Source organism: Orcinus orca, chromosome 2, assembly GCF_937001465.1.
Source record: "Orcinus orca chromosome 2, mOrcOrc1.1, whole genome shotgun sequence".
In the NCBI taxonomy this organism is placed as follows: Eukaryota; Metazoa; Chordata; class Mammalia; order Artiodactyla; family Delphinidae; genus Orcinus; species Orcinus orca.
This window is the reverse complement of record NC_064560.1, coordinates 64,233,727-64,259,748: the sequence shown is the minus strand read 5'-3', so window position 1 is coordinate 64,259,748 and position 26,022 is coordinate 64,233,727. Positions and strand designations below refer to the sequence as shown.

The window sequence follows — 26,022 nt, the reverse complement described above, 5'->3', positions numbered from 1 at the left end:
TATTTTCCCAAGTGGACCATTCCCCAAACAGAAGGAAACAGCCTCTAGGCAAAAAGTGGAAGGAAGCGATCCACTTCTGTCTGATGATCAAGGCAAGACAGATGGAACTTTGACTAACGCTGCAGTATGTCCATCTCCACTCCAGAAACTACTGTAGAAATTACAATGGGGAGGGGGAAAACCTTCCCCTCAATACTCAGGGATATGACTCAGGCATGGAGCTCTGTAATAGCTATCCTGAACATCAAATTTCTTAGACTAAGCTTCACCTGAAGTCAACGGGGAGACCTCCAGTTTTTCAGACCCTGAAGTCTATGTGGTACTCTTAGTTCCTTAAAGGGAGTCTCTTAGGGAGTGTAGGCATCCAATGTGTATTCAAAACTCAAGGCACCCTTCCTGAAACGCAAGAAAGCAGCCAAACCACAGTCCATGCAGAGCCTCCAGCCTCTACCACACGCGCAGGCCCGGACAGAATCCCTGGCAGCCATCTGAACTCCGGCGGCTCTCCCAGATGTGCACCTCATTTTAGCAGAACATGGCCCCGGCCCCTCCACCACCACCACCACCACCATGCTTCTTGCCCATGAGACATCCGAAGCACATCAAAGCCTTTGGCAGGAAACTTCCATGAATGTTAAACGATGTCCCCATGATGGGAGGCAGGGGAGGAGATGTGGGGAGCAGCCCCAGCCCATGGAAGTTCCTCTCCAAAGTCTGCAAGCTGTCAGTTTGTGTGTGGACTGCCCAGCCCCCTGACCCCAGAAACGAAATCCAGACTCACTGTGGAAGCTGCCGATGCTTCTAGCCTCTGCCGCTGCCATGACACGCTGAGCGGGCCCTTCTGGCATAGCCCTTCCTGACAGTGAATGGGGGAGAGAGGGGGGCAGGGGAAGAGAGAAGAAAGGGATGAAGGCATAGGAAGGAAGCATGGAAGGACGAAAGCAAGGAGGAGAAGGGAGGTGGGTATATCCTTAACTGAATGGCCTGTCTCTCTTGGCCACAGCTTCCAAACACCTCTCCCATGTTACTAGAGAGAAAGGCTGACTGCATCAACTCATCCCAACTGCCCTCACTCAGGAGTCCATGGCTAGGCAGACACACCATCACACCACTCCTAGTACACGACAACCAGCTTCTTCCTTTGTGAGCCACCAAGATCCAACTGGTTTCCCTCCAAGGATTCTACTCCTGACCAGATGAGCCTTCCAGCCAACTGACTCTCTGAAAAGAGGTAGATTTTTACCTAGAATTTTCATCCCTTTAGGTCAAGAAATAGCACCTTCTCCAAAGCTTCTGAGGAAATATTTGTCTTCAGCAAAAAATCACTGAATTTATCACTACTTTTAGGTGTTTCTCTCCCAGATGCCCTTTCCTGCCTTTCCAATTTAGAAAGGTGAGCTAACAGGACGTCATCTGTATAGAGCCTCAGCCCTCTTCCTCCTTGCTGTCAACAGAATCACCATTTATTTTCCCTGTTACCACTTGGGAAAAACCGTTTTCCCTCAAAAAGCCTCTTGAGAAGTCAGAGGAGGGGGTGTGTGTCAGGCCGCCTTAGAGAAGGAACTTACGGTACCTTAGCAATAGCATTTTTCAAGCACCTCCCAAATCAAGAGCTGTGGACAGAAGACAAGAGACACAGTCCCTGCTCTCAGTCAAACCAGAGGCAGAGAAGCACAGGAATGAATCAAAAAAAAAAAAAAAAAAGAAGCAGCACATTCACGGCTTCCCTGGTGGCGCAGTGGTTGAGAGTCCGCCTGCTGATGCAGGGGACGTGGGTTCGTGCCCCGGTCTGGGAAGATCCCACATGCCGCGGAGCGGCTGGGCCCGTGAGCCATGGCCGCTGAGCCTGCGCGTCCGGAGCCTGTGCTCCGCAACGGGAGAGGCCACAACAGTGAGAGGCCTGTGTACCGCAAAAAAAAAAAGAAGAAGCACATTCATGAAGCAATACATCTGTGTGTGTAAACCAATAGGGCGATGCCAAGGAGACCATCCCATAAGGACAATGAAATGGGCATCACTGGGTTTTGATGACAGTGAGGAACAGACAGAGAGAAAAAACAAAGGGGGATATGAGAAAAAGAGCACATGGGAAGTTGGGAAGAGAAGATGTTATGGGCTGTATTCTGTCCTCCCACCAAATTCTTATGTATTAATCCCCAGTACCCCAGAATGTGACTAGATGTATAGAAAGGGCCTTTAAAGAGGTATTTAAGGTTAAAAGAGGTCATCTGGGTGCGCCCTAATCCAATATGACTTGGGTGCCTAGAAGACTAGGACATTTGGACCCAGACATGTACAGAGGGAAGATGATGTGATGACACAGGGAGAAGACGGCCGTCTACAAGTCAGGGAGAGAGGCCTCAGAAGAAACCAACCCTGCCAACATCTTGATCTCAGACTTTTGTGGTACTTTGTTATGGCAGCCCTAGCAAACAGATGCAGAAGTCCTTATGAAACAATGGGAATGAGCAAGTGCTGTTGTGGAATGAGGCACAGGCTGGCTAGGTGTCAGGGGGCTTCTTGTGGGAGGGGACAGGAAGGAGACTGGCAGAGTGCAGGGTGAGGAATGTATATTTTTGAGAAATTATATTTCCCCAAGCCTTTAAACAAGCAGGCAGAATGATGAAAAGTTTGAGAAGTATGGGATGGAGGGCTCTGAGACTGAAGGTGCACGCACTGATCCAAGTGTTGGTCTGATCAGGGTGTGAATTAGGATCGTTCCTGCCAACATTCAAAGAACAAGTGATGCTGAGGTTTTATGAAGAAAGATATAAAAGGATTTGGTGAAGAATTAGGTACAAATGGGGAAGAGACAAGTTCAAAAATGACTCCCATTCCGGGAACCTCCCGAAAGAGTTTTTGTTCATGCCAACAGACTGCTGAGGAGTGGCTATTTGAGAGGTAGGAGGTCACCACGGTGAGTAGTATCTCCAACGAGGCAAGTTTCAATCACCAAAGAACTGTCCAGGGGAGACTTACTGGTTAAGCAATCAAAGAGAGAAGAGGTAGAAGCTAAAAATGTAAATTCAAACAGCTTCTGCACAAAAGCAAGAAAGGGTTGTAACCATGTGAGTGTGTGAGCTTTCCAAAGTAGATGTCTAAAATGGTGGCACTAGAACTTCCAATGGGAAGGAGAGAAACCAGTGGAAGAGGTAAAGAATGGCTATAAAGGGGAGTAGATCATAGAGCATCATTAAGGCATTGAACAAGGATGTTAAGCAGTGGGGGAGTGGAAGGGCGGGAGAAGGAATGGGGCAGTTATTGATAATGTCATTCAACAGTTAGTTCAAAAAAGGATTAGACTCTTTAGAGGAAAGAAATCTGAATTTGGCCGTGGTGAAATACTTAGTGAACCCCAAAATGCAGAGTCAAGGAAGGGGTAAGATCAGAAGCTTAAAAATTAAGACGGAAGATGAACACAGCCTATGAGAGTAGTTGAGGAGACAAATGAAAGTTGGAGGTGGCAGAAAGGTCAACTGAAGAGTTTTCTTTAAAGTAAAAGAGATCATAGAAGACAGAAAGAAAGACTTCAAGATAGAGTGAGACAAAGAGTCACAGCAAGAGGTGGGCTAGAAACAGGGCAGGTGACAGATGGTGAGGTGTGAGGGAAGTGAGAAAGAATGCAGATGTGTGAATCTGTTGATATGGAGAGGGTGAATCTGGCCTAATATTTCATAGCATTACAAAAATACATATTTGACACAGTTCCTGGCATAAGCATAATAGTTCCTTAAATTACTCTGCCACTTCTAACTTTAAACTCTACCTAACTTTATGGAGACAGTACTATACTGTTAGACCATTAAAAATGTCTATTCACAAATGGCCTCACATTCTTTAGAAAACCTTACTTAGGAATCAGAATACGGAAACCATCTCTGCCCTGCCCAACTTTTTTGTGCAATCTGAGGAACACCAACTAATCTCTCTGAGCCTCGGTTTACTGGTCTGCAAGTAGGAATAATAACAATAGCCTGGTTGACCTCAAAGTCCTTTGATGATGACCAAAGAGAAGCATTGGACCTGTGAGATGGGAGACCAACGTTCTTATTTTAACTCTACCACCAAATAGATGCATGAGCTTGAGAAACACCTGCTCTTTCTCTGGAGTTCAGTGTCTCCATCTCTCAAATAAGTGGGTTCAACAAGATGACCTCCAAGTTGATTTCTAGCCAGGATTTCATGAGTTTGCCAGTGTAGATCGCTTACCCAAATTTCATGGCATTTATCAAGGGCTCTCACAACTGGCTTAGGAACAAAAGAGGTTAATGGATGTAGGAGGACAGTCCAATTGGGTGGCTTCAGTCAGGGGAGAGAGGAGGATTTAAGCAGAAGACTAGGAAGCCAAGAAGTCCTTGCTATCAGATCAATAGGGATATATCAGAATTTCTTAGCTAGATGACACTGACCATTTGATTCATCTGACTCCCTTGCTCTGACTTCTTCCTCATGTAACCTTCTCAATGTGGTCAGGCTCCTCACACAGGCTGGCTTACTGGGAGTGAATGCTTTGATCACACAGCCTTTCAATAATCTGGTCCCCTGTGCACATTAATAAATTGTCCTCCTGGTGCTAACTGCAGTCTCATGGGTGTTTTAATTATTGTGAGACATTCTCTCAGGCATTTTCACTGATAAGCAGATGTTTGGGCCTTTGGTAGGGAGTCAGATCCTGTTGGCTTTTTCTTAGGTGACACCACTGCATCTTCCAGATATACCTACCCAGAATCCCCACATACTGACTATTGGTACCTGGCAAGTGGGGACCATTATAGGACCGTTAAGGAATAATGGCCGTTATTCCTTACCCATCACAAACACTTGGCATAGGGTAATATATTTTTTAATTAAGCACTTTTATTAAGCGCTTTTTGTGTGAAACATCACTGTGATAAAAATGGAGTGGGTTCCTTTGCCTTTAAGGGAATTTATGCTGTAGAGGGCTACAGGACATGCATGTACCCAAATGACTCAAGGACATGACTAACTAAATAAATACAAAGATCAGGAAGTTGGGGATTGACCCATTGAGTAAGAAAATGATCAACTTCAAGAACAAACTGGGCCACAACTCAAAGTTCCATCCTGGCTACAGAGGCTGGAGAGCATGACTCAGTGGAAGAGAGGTTGTCATGGTGATTGGCAGAGTGGAAGAGATGGCCTACTGACAACCACTGCCAATCAAGTTTGGGATGATGATGAACTTTTTTTCAGAGTGCACATGATCATCTACTAACCAGACTGTACTGCTGGTGATGGTGGTAATGGTGGTGGTGGCAGTGGTGATAAAATCAGCAGCACCCAAGCCAACAGTTCACAAAGCTCTTGAATATCCGTTATCTCATGTTATGCACAGGAATGAGCAGTGGCCATCGAGTTGCATATAATAAGAGATAAGAAGGAGGGAGGACTGGGCTTTAACCAGCCTTGTCTCTATCCCCAAGGCTCTAGGGCACATGACCCTAACATCTTCCTCTAGGGTAACAAGGGGCATCACACACTTAGGAGGCCTGGCCTGGAGAATGAGCTCTAGTTCTGAAGGCCTTTGTCTACCACAGAATTCATGGTTATGGTTATCAAAAGTTAGCTTCTTCTTGGAGCTACCAGGTCCGAAATGGGAAAATTCTTCCTCTGACCAACTACAAGTGCTTTCTTTTTCCTCCTGGGCTTCCAACAGACCAACTCCAGTAGTCTACATCAGTCCCGGAAGAGTGAGTGGCTTTGTTTTTATCTCCCTGAGTTCTCTTAAGTAGGCTTTTCTCCCCTTCAATGTTAGGATCTGGCACCAAAGACCATAATAGGAAATACCTTGGCTTGTAAGTAACTTTAAATTATTTAAAATTTCTTATACAGATGGTCCCCAACTTATGATAGTTCAACTTCAGCGTAGCGTGAAAGTGATACGCGTTAGGTAGAAATAGTACATCGAATTTTGAATTTTGATCTTTTCCTGGGCTAGCGATAATGCAGCAGGATACTCTGACGTGATGTTGGGCAGCAGCAATGAGCCTCAGCTGCTGGTCAGCCATGAGATCACAACCCACACACTTACAACTATTCTATACCAATACGACCCTTCTATTTTTCACTTTCAGTACAGTAGTCAATAAATTACATGAAACGTTCAATACTTTATTATAAAATACACTTTGTGTTCGATGATTTTGTCCAAGTGTAGGCTAATATAAGTGTTCTGAGCATGTTTAGGGTAGGTGAGCCTAGGCCCTGATGGTCAGTAGCTTAGGTGTATTAAATGCCTCTTTGACTTAGGATATTTTCAAGTTACAATGGGTTTATCAGGAAGTAACCCTATCGTAAGTCGAGGAAGATCTGTATATAATTTCTACCTTATTCATTTACATAGACTAATAACTACCATCTATTGAGTGCCTAATAGGTACCAGGCAATTTGCATACATTATCTTATTTAACCCACACAAAAGAAGAAATTGTTCTCATTTTTTTTTTCTCAGATGAGGATCTAAGGCTTAGAGAATTTAAGAAAATTTCCTGAGGTCACATAGCTCATAAGCAGAAGCTCAGGATTCAAAGGAATATCTCTCTGCTGGACTCCAGAATTAGTGGGTACTTTGCCCATTTTCTCCTGGGTTCTTCCCATCCCCACCTCAGCTTTGTCCTGTGGGATTGGCAAAACTTAAAAAATAAACAACCGGGAGTAAAAACTCTGTTTAAAATTCTGAATATCAAACACTATGTTGACCCAGTCCTCCTCCCTCTCCTCCTGTTTAGACTCAGATCACAAAGTCCTGGGCTTTGAGGATTAGGAGAGAAATACAGTCCCCTACTAGGAGGAAGTCAAGGGAACATACTGTTCTCTTTACATGCAAATATCTTTTTCTTTGTGTGTGTGTGTGTGTTTTGCGGTACGCGGGCCTCTCACTGCCATGGCCTCTCCCGTTGCGGAAGGAGCACAGGCTCCGGACGCGCAGGCTCAGCAGCCATGGCTCACGGGCCCAGCCGCTCTGCAGCATGTGGGATCTTCCCTGACCGGGGCACGAACCCGTGTCCCCTGCATTGGCAGGCGGACTCTCAACCACTGCGCCACCAGGGAAGCCCACATACAAATATCTTAATTACAGCTGGTAGAGAAGATATTTGTATGGAAATTTATGTATTTTTATATGTTATATATTCAGTTTGTCATTAAAAAAAAAAAAAACCCTTTATACTTGAGGACCCCAAACTGGGTCTGTTATAATACTCGCCACTGTCAAGTTATAAAGAGGCTGCTATCCCCACCGTCCACAGGAGCAGAGAAGGATAAAGTGAATCAACACCCTGCTGCCTTCTCTCCTTTCTTGAGGTTGGGTTCCAGTATAAACATGCCTCATGTTCTTGAAACTTTCTGATGAGGATTCTGCCTGTCCTTATTTTTCCGCAATATCTGTCCCCATGGAGATCAGGCTGACTATGATAGCATCTATCCCATGCCTGCACCACTGTCACTGACAAAAGGAAACAACTAGATTTCAATATTACAGGGAAGTGAAACCAAATTTAGGAGACCCCTGGAAACTGCTCTCAGAAAGAGGATATTATGTTTTTGGCATGTCAAGGGAGGGAGATATTTATATCCTATTGATTCCCCTCCAGCAAATAAAACACAACCAACTACCTATTTTGGTCTCGCTGAGCATCTTCACGTTTTCCTGAGTGTTATAATGTCTGTTTTATAATATAAACTGTGTTTATCTCCTCTAAGGATATAGGAAAATATAGACTTATTTTGCAGCAGGTAAAATTCTGGCTAGACATAACTGAGAACTTCCCACTTCTAAAGGGTGTTACGAATTAGAAAGAAAAATATAGATAAATCTCTCACTAATGATAGCTTCCCTTTGCCACAGCTGGAAGGAATAAGGGGGAGCCAGTGGAATCCCAGGAGATGCACCGGAATAGAGCAAGCAAACCATCTGTCGGGAATGATTCTGAAGCTGTTCTGCCTGGGGCCACAGGGGTGAAATAGATGACATTTAAGGCTCCTTCCAGCTTCATGTTTCTTTAAAATTGAATGATTTGGCATTTGTTCATCTGTTTTTAACACTCTAGGGATGCAGAATGGACTAGGTGGCCTAAAATATGCATTTGTAAAAAATCCATCCCGACCCTCCATTTCACTGTTATTCTTTTTCAAGCTTACAGTACAAAACGGATAGAGGCTTTGAGTTCCCAGGCCCTAGCCTTGAGTTCACCTTTCCCAGCCCCACTAATTCCGATGGCTTCTCTTCCACACTCCACTGCTAACCCCACAGCAAACAGCCTTACTGTCTCTTCCCTGGACAATTGCCATGGCTTTAGTGGCCTCGGGTCCCAGCCGTCTCTCCTACATGCCACTGCCTGATGACTGGTCCTCACAGAGCCTCATTTACACTAAAACAGATGACCAACTTCCCATGACTGTCCTTCAGTTACCCATGTCAGAACAGCTAGCTGGCCTTTCAAGAGCTGCCATAGTGGTCCCATCCTTCCTTTACAAACATCCTTCCATGCATCTTTCATGTACCTTCAGGTTTGGCTGGTTGAGTGACACGCTGTTCCAGATCACTCTCCTGGTTTGCCTATTTCAAAACTATTTTTATTCCTCCTAAAATTCAACCCACTGACTGCCTCAAGACCCAAATCATCCATCTAATTACATGGGCTTTTGAAATTGGTAACCCTATTGTGTTATGGTAGAATTACAAATTTTCATCCTGTTTTATATTCCCTATGAAAATTTCATTTCCTTGGGAATACAGATCACATTCTCTTCATCCTTGCACAGAGTCAGGGAATTGTATTGAATCCTGTCCCCAGCACATGGACCTTCTCAATGGCTAGGGTATTTGGCACAAGGGGAAATAAACCAGCATGGACAAGTTTAGCAAACGTACAAAGTGGATCACTCATCCTAAGGCTGTATAAAGGCTCTAACACTGACTTGCTGCTGGAGAATCTCAAGGTCTTGAACACATCACCAACCCTCTCCAAGGCTTAACTATAAAACGGAGGCCAATAATAGCTGACCTGGAAGATTTCAGAAGACCCCCCTCCTTTCCCAGTAGAGCACTAAGAGGCTGGTGAGAAAGTGCAAAGCTCCACAATCAGTGTAAAATGAGCATGCCTCCTTCAGCTGGTTTTGGTGTGAGGGCTTACATGATCAAGCAGGGAGCCCCAGGACACAGGAGAATCAGGCGGGATTCAAGAGCAGAGTTATTCATCCACTGATTCTCTGCTGCTACCATTCTGGTTGTCACCTCTGTCACTATTAGGTGTAGCTGGAACACATAAGATCTGCCCTAGATCTTAACTGGGGAGCCTATTGAAGGGATCCCGATGCTTGGCCCTGCAGGGCATGGAAGCCCTTCCACAAAGTGATGCCTATTCAGGCTCCTCTTGGTCTGGCCTAATCCACTTCCTGCCTAACTCTGAATTCCCATTCTGACTTCATTCATTCTTTCATGCATTTGTTCATATGTTTATTGGGTGTTTGCCAAGTTCTAGGTCCTGTGCCGGGCACGGAGGACAGCAGAGTGAACAGGAAGGTGCACCCCTGGCCCTCTGCATCAGTAGGATCAGAGCACCAATCTCTTACACCCCCATTCTTCCTGTATCAGCATACCACCTCCCCTCCAAATCAAAACATCTGAAAACATTTCTATTCTGGAATTCCAACCTCGTCTTCTTCAGGACTTTCTTTAATTCCAGATTTGAGCCCTAAACTCTTAGTGTTGTCTGATATTCTGAGAAAGATATAATGGTACCAAAACCCCACCCTTGTCAAAGCCAGGTTAAAGGCAGTCTCAGAAGTGTATGAGTCAGTGACCCATACAAGGAAAAGGGATCTGTCATGGGGCATAGTCTTAAGAAGCGAGAACAAATCGCTCTGGCACTCACTCTGGTGCAGAGATGTTTGTTTTTTCTCTGTAAATATGTAACAGGAAATTAAGCAGTTCACCTTTGTACATCATTTTCATACCACCTGTGCATGAGCCAGATGGCAGCTCTTTGTTTTAAAAAATTGAAAAGGAAAGAATAGAAGGAGGAGTTTATCTCCACCTCCCCCTCTGCCCTCCTATACACACCCTGGAATCTACACTGGGCAGATGAGCGCATGTGCGCACGCGCACACGCGCACACACACACACACACACACACACACACACACACACACACGCCTGAATTATCTGCATTTAGCTGTGTTAGGTACCAGAAATCAGCAAACTCCTAGGCCCAACAGATTTCAGTAACGTATGGTAGCCGAGAGGTGCAAACCTGTCCCGGGTGTCAGCTTGCAGAGAGAATCCTTCAGCGTTCTTGCTATCTAATAAATCACTGTAGTCCCCCAGAGTCTCAGCCGGTGTACCAAACAAAAAAAACTTTCATAAATCACCTGAACATGGACTTAGCTCTAAGATTCATGAGCAAGACCATATAAACACAGACCGGAAGAACAGGCAAGTACTGATGACCCAGTATTTCTATTTAAGTTGAAACCTTGGGAAGGAAATTTTCCAGAGGTGGTCAACATAAAGGCTCTGCTCCTTTGGGGCAGCTACACGATCCCAGTTTATTTTCCAGTGGTCAGGAGGTCCTTCTCTCTGACCCGAGAACTACATGTGGAAATAAGATTACCCCTGAGGTTCTCCTGCCTTGGGTGTGAAGGGGACTAAGGAAAATAAACAACAGTTTATCCAGTAAGTAGTGTATTCCAGGCTCTTTACACAGATCAACTTGCTTAACATCAAAAGTAACCTGATTGAGAGACCATGTTTGTCCTCATTTGAAAAACGGGGAAATTAAATAGAGGTTTCAGGAAAGCACATTGAGGTCCCATGGCTGTTAATGGCAGTGTTAGGATGTGAACATAGGTAACATTGGGCCCAAATACAGAACTCCCTTGTCACCTTGATGTCTTCCAATACGGATAATAAGACTTCACAGTTTATTACTGATATGACCTCAGGCAAGTCTACTTCTGCCTTTTGTTTTACAGGAGGTGAGGGAGGGGGTGGGACTGTGTACACATGACGACCTTGTTGGGCGCATGTACTGAACATGAAGATATGACACAAGCTGCTCTTTGAACATGCAGAGTATAATATCTACCCACCATGAGTGGATATGCAGTTCTCTGATGGTGCATTGTGTTTTTACTGCAACAGCTATCCGTTTTTGTTTTTGTTTTTAAGTTTTTGGCTGCACCCCATGGCATGTGGGATCTTAGTTCCCCGACCAGGGATCGAACCCACGCTTCCTGCATTGGAAGGCAGAGTCTTAACCACTGGACTGCCAGGGAAGCCCCAGCTATCCTTTTTTTTATTTTATACTTCCTTGGGACCAAAGACACATATTTTCAGGCCAGCTGGCCTCTGCTTATACCTGGCTTAGAACTCATGAAAAGGGAACTATGGATACCTGGTATGTGAACATTTTCCCACCTCACTCTCCCATCCTTGAATTCCAATCTGCCCTGGAGCCCACAGACACAAGATGGATTTACTCCTTGTAGCTCTCCCAGGTATAAAGAGCAACAGTTCACAACTGTTCAAGTCAGGGCACAGCAGGGTCATTTGGAGATGTAATTTTTTTTTTCTTCTCTCTTTTAAATCAAAATCAAGAAATATCAATTGCACTCCTTGAAGCAAGCTTAAAGTTGAGTTTGCACACATTCTGGTCAGATATTGTTTCCCAACACCCTGGTAAAGCCAGTGGAGACCAGATTGGTATAATCAAACATCTGCCTCACACAGAAAAACAATGATCCATCCCTTGCTTTTATCAACACCAACATAAATCTGAGCTCAGCCAGACAGGCCAGCAAACCCCATTATGCAGAGTGCGGAAGCAATTAAACGGTGCCAGTTCCAGCTAGACTCAAGAAATCTATGACCCATGGGTCCTTAGTGACCACACCGATGCCTCTCTTGGAAATGACTGGAAAAAAAATTGGTCTAGATGCAAAAGAAAGACTCCACTTTGATATTTCCTGGCAGGTCTGCCCTGCCCATCAGTCTGTGCCTACTGCTACATCATGCTCCTTTTTCCATATCTAGGGATGTTGGACTGGGCAGGTAGCTAGAGAAACTGCCCAGTTTTCTGCAGACTTTCTACCTTCGTTACTGTTTGGTCTACTTTGCTTCATATTCTCATGATGGTCTACCATCTGCCATCTTTTGGCTGTACCATGAACTCGTCCAATTTTAGCCACAAAAGGAATTTCTCAAATATTCCATTTTTCTCCAGGTTATGGCTAAAATAAAGTGTCTTGAGTGATCCCTTATAACGTCTGGGCAATGTTGTTTAGGCAAAGCCATCAAGAGCATCCAGACAGAATTGATTTACAGATGCCAACCCCAAACCCACAGCCTCCTGACCCACCGTGCTCAGGCCAAAAAGACATATATCTAGGTCCTTTGATTCACAATATGATCATTCATTCTGTACAAAGAAGATGAGGGAAATGACTGCCATGCCTCTCAACCTCCAAAACATTGCCCCACCCTCTCCTTATATACCATCCAAACTCCTTACCCATTCAAAGACTCCAAAGTAAATCTTCCATATATTTGAGGCATCTGCCTCCCAATCAACTTGCAGAAGTTATCCTATCTCTGTATACAGGTTGCACCCATATTTCTCCTTTTGGGAATAAATGCCACTCATGCCCACCCGTCCTTTCCCTGGCAATAATAACATTGTCAGAACCACTCACTGATCCGTGGGAAGATGATTCCCAAATACAAAGGGGAGCAAAATAAGACACCTATTAATATAAAGTAGATACTTTTATAGAGGTAAAATTGAACGTGATATCTCCTCTCACAATCAAAAATCTTTTCCTAAGGCCCACCTGTACCTCTCTCCAAAGTTGGCAATGAGAACCTGCTTCCTTCCCTCATCTTTCCTATGCCATTTGGATAATTCTGCTCAGCAATACGTTAACCATTTTTGCTACTTTATGTTGGGTTCTGACTTCTTATCAAGATCTACCTTTGAAAACAAGCCTATAAGCTCACCAAATAATGTTAAAGAATAAAATGTGTCGTGGGTGAGGCTGGATACGGAACTCAATTGAAAGATGTTAAAATGTAGCACCAAGTTGAGCTTGTCCACGTGAGCATTTGGGGATATATATGTGTGTGTGTGTGTGTGTATGTATCTGTTTGCATGAAGAATGAGTATTGATGGAAGTAAGAACACAGTGCATTATGTCATTGCAATGTAAGGATACAGTCAAGTATCCCTATCCAGGTGGAAGGGAGGAGTGAGCTATCCAGAGAATAATTAACAGGTATGTTGAGATGCAGGAGTGGCCAAAGGATAAGCATCAGATGTATATCTGGGCACAGATGTGTATATGTGTGCTCCGGAGTAACAGGGTTAATGGACAATGACAAAGACATGTGAGAAGGCACTAGCTCTGCCACGGATTGCTGCATCTGGAGAAGCCACCTTACCCTGTAGTAATCAGTGCTGTAGACATCTCTGGACATGCCAAAGTCTCCGATCTTCACCAGCAGGTTAGCTCCAACCAGGCAGTTCCTGGTGGCCAGGTCCCGGTGCACGAAATGCTGGGAGGCCAGGTACACCATGCCAGAGGCAATCTGACTGGCAATGTGGAGCATTTGAGAGAGCCCCAGCTCTCCTTTTGCCTGGCGTGGCTGCCCGTCCACAAGGATCATTGCATCTGGCCCATGGGCCCTGTGGGGTTAGTGGGAGAAGAGAGGGGGCAGAGAGAATTAAGGAGATCAAGGGGAAATGTCTTCTTGAGTTCCTGTTCTCTGGAATGCACCACAGAAATGAATGAGATCTCTTCTCAGTCTACTTATGGACTATTTCTATCTACCCAAAATTATACTCTGTGAGTATGGATATGGTCAAACTCTACAACCAGATTCCCAACTAAGATGACAGCAGACATGCTTTAACGAATCAGGGAATGAACCTACTCTTGAATACGTTATGGTTATCCAGGGGCTTCCCAGGTTCTTGATGTCTACTACAGAACAATTAATAAAACAATTAACTCTTACACAGCCCTTACTATGTTCCACACTCTGCTCTAAGTATCTTAAATATTATATATTAATTCACTCAATCTTCCCACCCCAATTTTGAAGATAAGGAAACTGAGGCACGAAATGATCAGATCACTTGGTCAAAGTCACAGAGGTCCCACAGTGGCCACATGGGTGACATGTGGCTCTGGAAGAGAGTTTTAAACTTTAAACTTCCAGAGGGCTTGTTAAATACAATTCCTGGGCCCCTACGATTCTGATTGGCTAGGCAGAGCTCATTCATTTGCATTTCCCAGGGCTGATGCTTCCAGAGCTGATACAGTCCACATTTCGGGTAGCAAAGCTCTTCAGTCTACCTCCTGACCTCTCCACCACACTGTCTAGGATTGGGTAACTTCTGTTAATGGCAAGATGGGATGAAGAGACCCTCTGACCCTGAGGCAGAGACCTGGGGAGCCACAGCACCTGCTCCATCCCAAATCATGGGCCAGATTTGTTATCCTAGCAACTTGCCCTGTCATATCAGTCACTTTTAGTGTCCACTCTTTTCTCTAAAGAGCCCAGTCAGCTCTAACCACACCCAGGGCCCTTATTTATGAAGTTGTGAGCCAGAGCCCTGGTGTACAATGAGACCTCAGCCTGTTTTACTGCTTCTCCGGTTACCACTGAAAGGTACCGTTAAATATAACACGCTCATTTTATTATCTCCTGTGGGCTCTGCCTACCTCATGCCTCCAAAGGAGAACTACTACATCAGCTCACAAGGAAGAGGGATCAGCAGGCAAGCCACATTCCCACTTACCAGGAGAGTGCACTGCAGCCTGCCCCTAAAACACACCCACTGGGAGATGCAAGAGCAGGAAGGGCCTTCTTCTCTCTTTTTCTTTTTCTTCCTGTCCCTTAGAGCGGGCATGACAGTGGTACGGAGTGGCACTCGGGACCTCTCTTTAGCCTTGCTGGTGGTACTTGGGGCTGAAGGCACCACTGAATCTATGGGGAGGGCTTGATGGAAAATGGACCATGTCCCTCTGACCTCAGGGAAATGGAAGCACAGGAAGAGGAAGATCCCGAGTCCCGAGAGAGGATGCTGCCTGTATTAGAAACTACCATGGTTCACAGTTCTGATAAAATAATAATTGTAATACTTTTAATCGTAGCTACCAATGACTGAACACCTAGCTACATGGGAAACTTGTCCAGGCCTTATACAAATATAGTCATTGAATACTCATAACAACAAACATGTGAAGCAGTTATGAATAGTCTCATTTTCTAGGAGAGAGAATTAGGGGTTAATAACTTGCTCCAGGTTACATCACTAAGACATATTCAGAATATGAACCCAAGTCTGTCTTATGTTAAGGACTCAATTCTTCAGGAAAGGAGTAAATTTCACTGTGAAACCAAGTTCAGGAAGTTTAGAAAAGCCTACAGATACCTTCCAATTCCTCTAGGGCCAATTTTGGAAACCTGCTACCAACCCTTTCCATTCCCTCCTCAAAACACCACAGCGCTCAGTTGAATGTCCCACTTCAAGGAGATGCTCATCAAGGTTTGGGGAGTGTGCTAGAGTTTGCCATAACCCACATCTGAGCTCTGGAAATCTCATTCTCAGCAGTGGAACCACACCCCAAAAGCGTCCAGGGCCCGAGTGTTCAATGTGCTTCCTGGGACCCTGGATTCCACAGACGCTCACACATGCCTGCTTCTTCCACATCTGGGCACTACTTGGAGGTAACAGGTACAGGAGGCAGAGAAGTGCTAACTCTGCTCTGTCAGTGAGATGCTATCTTCTTTGGGGAAGGTAGATTTCACATCTCCCCAAACCCCACTGTAACTCCATCCAGAACATCTGCTTGGGGTCTCAGTCTCTTAAAAGTTCCATCAGGAGCCCCTCAAAATCCAGATGATCCTGCTCCAGGCTTGTGGAAACCCTTCTTACAAAAAATCCAATCCTTCTAGAACAGTGCTAGCCAACAGGACTTTCTATTAATGGAAATGTTCTATACTGCACTGTCCAATATGGTAGCCACTAGCCACATGTGGCTACTGAGTAATTGAAGTGTGGCTAGTGAGACAGAGGAATTTTTAAATCTTATTTAAATTTAGTTATCGTAAATTTAAATTTAAATAGCCATATATGGTTACTATACTGGATAGCCCAGTTCTAAATTTATCTGGGGGAAAATATGCCCTTGAATTCAACCATCTCTGTCTCCCAGTGAGTTTGTAACCTTGTACCTTTTTATTCATCATCAAAAAGTCTCTGACAAAAAGGTTTTCAGGAGGTGTGGAAGGTGCTAGCCTCACTTTGCTAGTGAGAACATAAGGCACAAAGTCAGAAAGCTATTCACGGCATCAGGGGAAGGGCTGGCCCTAGAATCTTAAAGTTGGAAGTTACAGGCTGGCAGGTCCTCTGATCTCCCTCCTTGGACCCATTTCACACCCTGCCCTTCTTCTTAGTCTACCTTAGAATCAGGAAGAAGAGTACAGGTTCCTTTTCACAGCATCCTCAACATCCCCCCTTAGAAATCAGGGGCAAAGGCCTATATCCAACTGCTCAGGAGGTAATGTAGAAGAATGAAAGGTTGTTTTCATTTCTAATCTCCAGACTGAAGTGTTCAGAGGAGCGATAGGACTTCTGGCTCCAGAGAGAACCCCAGGGGTTCGGTGGGGGTTAGGGGCAGGGATGGCCATCCTCGCTTACCTGAGGAACTTGTTCAGATCTCCGTGCTTCATGTATTCAAAGACCATGATGAGGGGGTCCCCATCGCCACACACCCCATAGAACTTGACAATGTGCTCGTGCTGCAGGTTGGTGAGCAGTTCAGCTTCCCTCTGGAAATCCTTCCTGGCTGCCAGGGTGGGATCCTTCAGGGCCTGGAAACAACACGGGATACTGGTTTTTATTTTTTTATTTCATTTTTTTGTTTGTTTGTTTTGCAGTACGCGGGCCTCTCACTGTTGTGGCCTCTCCCATTGCGGAGCACAGGCTCCGGACGCGCAGGCTCAGCGGCCATGGCTCACAGGCCCAGCCGCTCCACGGCATGTGGGATCCTCCCGGACCGGGGCACGAACCCGTGTCCCCTGCATCAGCAGGCGGACTCTCAACCGCTGCGCCACCAGGGAAGCCCGGGATACTGGTTTTTAGCAGCTAGAGGGCAGGGGTTTGTCTGTTCCCCTCCTGGGAAGAAAGCTGGTGCCCATAATAAAGACAATGCTGATTCCCAGCAAGTACGATCCTAATCGGCCTTTAAAGATCATGAGGCTAAGTCACAATAGCCAGACCTGACTCCTGCTTCCTTCAGCATTTTGAACCTTGTAGAAACAGAAACCAACTTTTTGACACCCACGTCCCATCCCATCTGCCAGCCAGTTATTTCAAACTTTGTTCATCTCAGAGCCCTAGGCTTCCTCAGAGATCAGTGTGAATGGCGGAGGGAGGGAGCTGGGAGGTAGAAGGCCTGACAAAGGCCCATGCCCCCAAGATTTCCCCAAAGAAATGGTCTCACAGCTAAAATAAACAGTGGGGGAACCACTGCCCCAAATGCTTTATCTTTGTAAATTAGCCTATGCTCACAGCCCATCTGAAATCAGGCTGACAATGTAACTAAGTTTCCTTGCTCTTTCTATTTCTTGATTTTAGATTATGAAAAAGTGTATATTTGCAGAGAAACATGAACACTTTGGCTTCTAGAAGGCACCTGTGTCCTCCCTTAGGGGGCTGAAGGAAGTACTGGGGTGTAACTGGGACTACAGCTGTGGGAACAGCAGTTAATGGGCAGAAGGCTTAGGACCCACCCAGGACCAGGACCTGGTAAGGTATCACAAAGTCCCAGGGTAGGATGGGAGGGTGGGCATCTGGTGGCCACAGAAATGTCACAACTTGGCCCCTGTGGGAGAGGGAGACCCGGTGTGAGGGAGAAGCACCAGACCAAGCCACTTGCCCTGGGACCCAGGAAGATAAATGGAAGAGCAATGGTTAAAAGGGGTGTCAGTGAATGTGGACTTTGTAGACCAGAAGGGGAGGGTGAGACCAGACCACCTCCAAGGGTCCTTGAACAGGACCTTGAATACAGCCCAGCAATGACCAACGCAGCCATGCTGAATGATGAACTGTGAAGGGCAGGGTCATTTCTACAGGAGGAGCAGCCTGCACAGTTGAGCTCACATATGTCTTCAGCCTTCCCCACCCACCTCATGAGGTCAGAAGGCAAATGGAGCCAAACATCCACTTGCTTCAAATGACAGAGTTTAGTAACCTCAAAAGACAAGACACGAGGCAATGAAGGAATGGGTGTGAAGTTTACACATCATGTTCAGGGTAGTGGAAATCTAGACGCGATTGGTTTGCATTCCCTCTGCCAAGCATCTGGCCTTTTCTGGTTATTTAGGCAGACTAGGCTCCCCTGTAAATTATGCTACTCTTGAGAAGCCTCCTGAACCAGAGATCTTCCTCTTGCCACTGCAATCCCCACTAGCTGAAATCCACGGGGCTGCCTTGGCTTACAGCGCTGCAGGAATGTGAATGTGCAAAAAGCATATCTAAGGGGCCCATCAAACCTCCGTCAGTCATTAGCACACAGTAGAGATGGTGGACTCATAGCTTTAAAAGGGCCCTAGATATCGTGTTTCCACCTGCTCATTTCTGGTGGCTCAGCCCTCAGTTTCCTCTGGGGATCAGGACACATTCACACAGCTTGAATGACAGAAGCTAGAATTTAATTATACCACAGTAATCTCTTGGTGCTGGGCTTCTTGGTACCACCAAGTTCAATGGCAATGCCTCTAGAGCCATGGTGTCTCAGCCAGCGATCAAGGCCCACTCCAACTTCAACAAGCACCACCTTGCATTCTTTTCAAAATTTGGAGGTTTCACCAAAAAAGTGTTGGATTAAATGATTCTACTCTTGGCCAAAATGTTGGAAGCTGTCTAATACAGTTTTCCCATCTTACAGGTGAGAAATCTGAGGTCCAGAACAGGGAAATGATTTGTCAAAGATCATGTAAGAAGTAATAGCTTGAGTGTGGAGCCCAGGATACATTCCTGTCCAGCATACCTGCTTGCGTTAATTTATCAGATGAATTAGTCACTGGTCAGGTCCTCAGGGGAATGGTGGGCACGGAAGTTAAAAGATGTGAAAGGGCAGAGGAGAGGGTCAGGAAAGGTGAGGCGTGTGGGCAGTCAGCAGAATGGCTGGGCCCAGCAAGGATACCAGGCCTAGAGGGCAGGCCAAGGCCAGCAGGGAAGTGGGAGGGCCACTGGTCCATTACTGATTTACCAGCTCTGATCTCATGTGCTTTCCACTTCATCTCTGGCTGCCTTCTCAGAAAATCTACCCGATAATAAAGGCATAGGCTGCCGTGTGTCCACATGCAACCAGAACAAAGATGTCTGCAAAGCCTTCTTTCTACGGGTGGAAGAAGGCAGAGACTCATGGTGAGAGGGAGCCTCTCTCGGTGACCCAGCTCCTGAGCTTCATGGACTGGGGCATGGGTATAGGATGACTGTCAGTGATTTACTTATTTTCATGAAGAATAAAAAGGAAAAAAAAAAAAAAAAGGAACCCAGCATGGGTGGGATGTGAATACAGAGATTTATGTGAACACTGGATTTATGAGAGGGAAAAGTAGATCAAATTTGGGGTCAGCCAGATGGCCTCTCTCCATCTCTGTAAATCAGTCTCTTGCACAGTCCGGATGCCAATGGCAGCCTTTGGATATTTCCATTCTCAGCTCTTGAGCAGTCGCAGCCATCATTCCCAGGGCTGGCACCTACTCTGCAGAGCAGATAGGAGTTCCTCATTTGGAAGATGGGGCACAAAGCAACTGCTGTCTCTTTTGGTCTTTCCACACCCCTTCTCCTACCCATTATCTCTCTACTTTTATGATGGGCTTTCCAGCTCTTGGGTTAAACCTGAAGTTCCTATGTAATTGGCAAGGGGTCTATTGTGGCAACTGGGGTCCAGAGCTGCAAGTGGCCCAGGTCCCCAGGGATTGATGCAATTGGGACAGAGATGCCAGGAAAAAAATCTTGAGAAGGAAAATCAGCCCAGAGACTCTCATGCACCTCTCAGCAGAGTCCATGCTCAACCTCTTCGGAGCCGGGAAACTTCAAAATGGGTCACCAGCCCATTGGGCATGGGATGGAATGGGTGTTCCTCACAGCTGCCAACTGTTGGTGCAGGAAGACAGGGCTTGCCAAGGAGTCTCTGAAGCCAGGGAGGTTGTGTCCAGGCCCTTCCAGTGGTATCCATAGAGCAAAGAGGAGATCTGGAATTTTCCCTTCTCATCTCCTTTTTCCCCCAAAGTCTGAAGACATTGCCCTTTTTAGTCTCTCCTTTATGTACATCAGGTCTCATGTCCACTCCCAACCCTGGGTTTCAGTGGGGCTGTTTCGTCGGTTGGGGGAGAAGCAGTCTAGATGGCAAGAACGTTCAAATTTCTCAACAGCTGCCATCTCCTTCAGAGTCACTTCACATCATCATTTCCAGTCTAGGGGTTTTGCTGCTTTCCATTTTCCTTTTCTTTTATTGGGGCGGAGATATTTCAACAGACGCTCAGCTTCAGATTTTACTAATATACTAAAACCCATTTTAGTACATGTGCAGAGATACACACATCCATAAACACTAGAGCTTAGTTGTACTTATTTTTTGAATTTTAAATAAATGGAATCATACATATAGTGCTATATATATATATAAAATATATGTATATTTCTATATCTGTCTTTTTTCATTCAGCACTGTGTTTTTGAGATTTTTCCAAATTGTTGCATGCAGCTGTAGTTCATTCATTTTCCTTGTTGCAAAGTTTCTCACTGAATGAATATACCACATTTATTTATCCAAGCTGCTACTGATGGACACTGGGGTTGTTTGTAGCTTTTGGCTGTTATAAAGAATGCTTATGAACATTCTTAAACACATCTCTTTGTGGAAAGATAGATAGAGATAGATAGATAGATAGACAGACAGATAGATACATAGCTGTCAGGTCTAGACCTAGAGTGCAAGTGCTAGGTCACACAGATGCCAATGTTCTAAAATACCAAGCTGTTTTTCAAAACAATTAGACCACTTTATATTTCCACCAGAGTATGAAAGTGGCAATCGCTCCATATCCTTGTCAGCACTTGGTTTTGTCATTGTTATTTAGCCATTCTGCTTGGTATAGTGGTATCTCATTATGGTTCAATTTATGTATTTCTGATGATTAATCAGGCTGGACACATTTCTCATAGTCTTATCGGCTATTTGTCTGTCAGAGGAGACTCTTGAACAAGTCTATTGTTTGTCAAATAACTATTTAAAAGTTGCACTACCTATTTAAAAATATCATGAATTACATGCTTTTAATGTCACTCTTAACACTACACATATATACAAATGACACTCTGGCTTGTCCTGCTCTGCGTTTGTTTCATGGGTATTCTCTTGTCTCCCCAACAGAATGCAAGTGTCTTCAGAACAGAGGCTGGGATTTCGGCTCTCTGTTTCCACCATAGCAACTGCTGGGCAAAAAAATCTTGCTTTAAAAACCACAACTGTGGGAAAACTTAATTTGGGGTTATACTTGGATGTGTTCTCTGGAAGTCCATAATTACCCTGCATCAACTTGAGAACAAACTCAGGAGGAGGAAGCCTGCAAAACGGAATACAATCTAAAGAGGATGAGAAGCAGGAAACACCATTTCTTGGCTGTTCTCCAGAGAAGACAAGCATCTCCTCCCCCGGTTGGTCGCTGGGCAGATCCATTGGGAGGCAAATGGTGTAAAATCCCAGAACATTCATCTTCTCAAGCTTCCCAGACCAAAAAGGAGGAAGGGAAACCCTTTTAAAAGGGTGACAACAGAAACACATTTTCTGCATTACCCAATCTGGGTACTGCCCCTTAATACCAGACCACTCATCGGGAAACGTTTCCCAGGGTTTAGGCCATCATTTCATTTCCTGCTCAAAGCACAAAAATATTAAGTTCATCCACCAGTCCCCAGATGGATGCTGGAACACCCAGTCAATTAGTGTCATCCTATAAATTAAAATTTTTAGGGCAGGGTAGATTCTAAGTTTAGGGACAAAATTAGAAAGCTTTCCACATCCCTGGTCCAAACTGTTTAAAGACACCCTCACTAATCTGACCATCCCATGTCTATGGAGACACACTGAGCCAGTTTACTCACAGCATATCCAGCAATAATAAGCATCAGCCTTTTATGGGGCAATATGCTAGTTCCTTATTTATTTTCTAGAGCAGAGGTCAACAGACAATACCCACTTCTGAAAAAAAAAAAAGAAAAAGTATTGGAAGACAGCCACCCCCCCATTCATTTATGTATGGTTTAGGCTGCTTTCCCACTACATGGGTAGAGTTGAATAGCTGTAAGGAAGAGTGTATGGTCCTCAAAACCTAAAATTTTTACTATCTGGCCTAGTATAGAAGGAGTTTGGCAACCCCTGTTCTAGACGGTCAATGCAAGCTCAGCAGGTCATATGTCGTGTGTCTAAGCACATTGGATAATATCAACATCAAGAATAATGATGTTGATAAAAACAAATAGCAATGAGTCTTTACTAAGCATTTACTGTGTCCCAAGCAGTATACTAAAAATTTTTCATATGTTATGTAATTTAATCACCAAAATTTTAAAGAGGAGATATTATATCTGCTATTATACAGAGAAGGAAACTGAGGCTCAAAGAGGTTAAGCATCTTGCACAGGGTCACAGAGCTAATCAGTGATGGCCAGGCACCCACCCAGCTCTCTGATTCCTACCCTATGCCTGTAGCCTGCACAGCACTGCCTGCATCCATGGAGGGCACTTACCCTCGGCAGACACAACAAACTGTGAATACAGAGACCCCAAAGTCTCAGAAATATGCAACTGCCATGAAGAGGTGGCTCGGTCATGAGCCCTCAGTGCTAAGGATGGACCTTTTGAGGCCCAGGTGAGAGTCCTCGTGGGGAAGGAGGTATCTCCTGCTCTCAGCCCAGAACATCACGCAGAATTCACGCTGGCCTCAGAGGCCTGCCTGCTGCACCCACTCCCACAGGGGCCACTCCACACCCCAGACCTGTGGGTGTCTCAGCGAGGCTACTTGACTCTTGTCTGTGCCAGTCGTGTTCAAAGACGTGTCTAACAGTGACTGAGAGAAGCTGCTTCCTGCTGGAGGAAGGTAACTGGTAGTAGCAAAGTTCCTTCTCTCCTGCCCCAAGCAATTCGGCTCCAACTGCAAATCTGCAGGGCTGGCTCAGCAATACCAAAGCCCTGTGGTTAACGACCCATCTAAGAAGGCAGGAACCCTCAGGCATGCTGCCCCTTGGGCGCTGAACCTGGATCCCACGGGGTACCTAAGAATGTCCTCCAGCCTCACTCACTGTCCCTCCCTGTGCTCAGTACCTGACCCCCCAGCCCATCTCCTATGCCCAGTGACGTCTGCTGACTTGAGCAGTGGCTCCCAGGGCCTCTGTGAGCTACCCGCCCCTCATGCAATTGTACTCCCGAGAAATGGTCAAATGACTTTCTGGGCACGGGCAGCACATCCTGCAAAGTCGCTGAGGTGGGAGGAGGGCCAGCTGGGGACAGCGGTGAGCCCAGGGCCCATCAAAAGCATAACTTGTCCCTCCGGCTGCACCGTGGGCACAGCCCCCTTATGTGCTACAGCTCTTGACCTCCGAAGCCAAAGGAAGCTGATTTGGGTCCTAAGGAAACTTCATTGACCTTGGAGCAAGGGCATCTGATTACGTTAGTTTATACCATCTTGATTGCATCTGATAACATTAGTTGATACCATCTTCCAGAATGGAGTGAGTCTCTTTCCCTCCCACCGGACCCCAGCCACTCCTCTTCCTTCCTGGGGCCCACATGCCTCTGAGAATTACCTTCACGGCCACGAGCATCTTGTCCTTGGTGGGGCTGAGGTTGTAGCACTCGGCCAGGAAGACCTTTCCAAAGGCTCCCTCGCCCAGTTCTCGCTTCAACACGATGTCTCTCCTTTTGATGTGCTGCACATCTGCAGGAGGGGACAGAGGAGAGCAGCCAAGTCAGTCCCAGGCACTTGTCCTCCTTGGAGGCTCAGGGGGACAGGGGAGCACAGGGGTCTAGAGCAGGGAGTTCTGCTTTTGAGTCCACGGTAGGGACAGGCAAGCTCTAGGACCTTACCTTGGGCGTGAAAACAGGCATTGCATGGTGGTTTGAGGGTTCCACCCAGAATGAAATCTCACCTCTGTCCCCGCCTAGCCCCGAACCTCTCTAAACCAGAGTCAGTAATCGTTAACACCCAGGATTCCGGCATAATCAGCTATAGTTGCTGGAGAGAGTATACAGCAGTCTCAACAGTTACTGTGCATGGGAATCCCCTGGGCATCGTGCAGGTCCTGATTCAAGTGGCTCTGAGAATCTGCATTGCTAATAAACTCTCAGGGGATGTCTGTGGGCTGTGGGTCCGTGGACTGCACTGAGTAGTCAAGAATCGAGTTTGAACCCTGGTTTCCTCTCCCTGCTAGTTTTTGAGCTTCGGGAAGTTATTTCACCCCAGAGCCTCAGTTTCCTCATCTGTAAAATGGAATTAACACCAATACCTTACTCTCTGAATTCTTGGGAAGATTAAATGAGATAATTCACATGAGAGTTTGGCCCAGTGCCCTCCCCCCCAACACACATGCACACACACACACACACACATGCACACACACACGGACATACCACACTGGCTCTTGTTATAACATAATGACTACAGTGCTCTTAGCACAGTGTCTGGTTCGTGATAGAGATCACTAAGTGGGAGTTACAGTTATCTGGGGGAAGCCTCTACTTGACAAGTCCCTCTCCTGTGAGAGAGAAAAAACAACGAAATCACAAAATCAAGTCCAGAGACCTCCCCAGAACCAGGCTCTGTGCAAAGAGAAGGGCTACCGCGGCCTTGGCTAATTTAGCAACCTAATTAAAGTCTGCCTGCCAGGAGAAAGCAAAGATGTGACCTCAGCCCTCCCACCTATTTGGAAAGAATGCTTCGAAGGAATTGTACAAGAAGTGGGCTGCTGAGGTGGGGAGTGAGCCGGAGATTACTCACCGACCTTTCCATTAATCGTCCAACAGGCAGAAGCCCATTAAATACCTGTATTCACATTATGAAGAGCATCGCAGAGCCAGGAAAGAGGGTTTTCTCAACCTTGTCAAAAAAATAATAGTTGAGGACAGAGGACCATGGCAGACTGTCCCCAAGAACAAGAGAACACATTACAGGGACAGAGGGGTGTGACTGCAGGGCCGTAGTTAGTGTTTTGGTTGGCCAGGGGATTCTTCTCATAATAGACTACACAAATCTTATTCTTTTCTATCAGAATTATTGGTAGCCCTGCCATGTCCCAGATGACCTGCTGGCCAGCATCTGTGGGTGCAAGCATTTACAGACCATTATTCTTTCTTCCCAGCAAGACAGACCTGCAGGCTCCCAGGCCACAGGGCTGCCAGGGGGCTGCCACTTGCTGCAGGGCTTTGCCCCCATCTTTACAAGGGAATTAGAAATCGGTTCCCTCTTCACACCCTCTGCTGCTCTGTCCTAGCCCTCTGAGGAATGGTATTTGTTGGCCTTGAAGGGGAGGCTAAGGGTCTCACACCGAGAGAAAATGGGATGTCAGGACCTCTCCAGGGAGGCCATCTGCCCATTACTGCACAGTCATTCCCAGGTGACTACTGATGGGCTCCTGTGAGATGAGCATTCTGACGCAGCCTCAGAATGGAGATGGGATGGCAGATTTATAGGGTCATGCCCACGCCTCTGAGCCCGCAGGGATCAGTCAGGGATGGAAAGTCAAGGGCACTTGGCTCAGGACCTGGATCCTCCCCCACTATGGGCTGGCCCACCTCACAAAACATCTGGAGTCTCAGTTTCCTTATCTGTAAAATGGGTGTGGGAGGATAATATTAAGTTCTACTTACCTGCTACAAGGGCTATTCTATGTAAAAGTTGGTAAACCTTCAAGTCCTCTGAAATG

The 26,022-nt window shown here is 45.9% G+C and overlaps 1 protein-coding gene across 2 annotated transcripts in view; it reads right to left on the bottom strand.

Annotated features, from left to right (window-relative positions):
• NTRK3 (neurotrophic receptor tyrosine kinase 3) overlaps positions 1-26,022 on the bottom strand; it is a 386,619-nt gene that overhangs the window by 42,188 nt on the left and 318,409 nt on the right. For both annotated transcript variants that reach the window (XM_049707010.1, XM_049707011.1), the window contains exons 13-15: positions 23,908-24,038; positions 16,729-16,901; positions 13,461-13,704 (exon numbers count right to left, since the gene is read on the bottom strand). In XM_049707010.1, the coding sequence (XP_049562967.1) occupies positions 13,461-13,704; positions 16,729-16,901; positions 23,908-24,038 (548 nt within the window). The remainder of the gene's footprint in view (positions 1-13,460; positions 13,705-16,728; positions 16,902-23,907; positions 24,039-26,022) is intronic.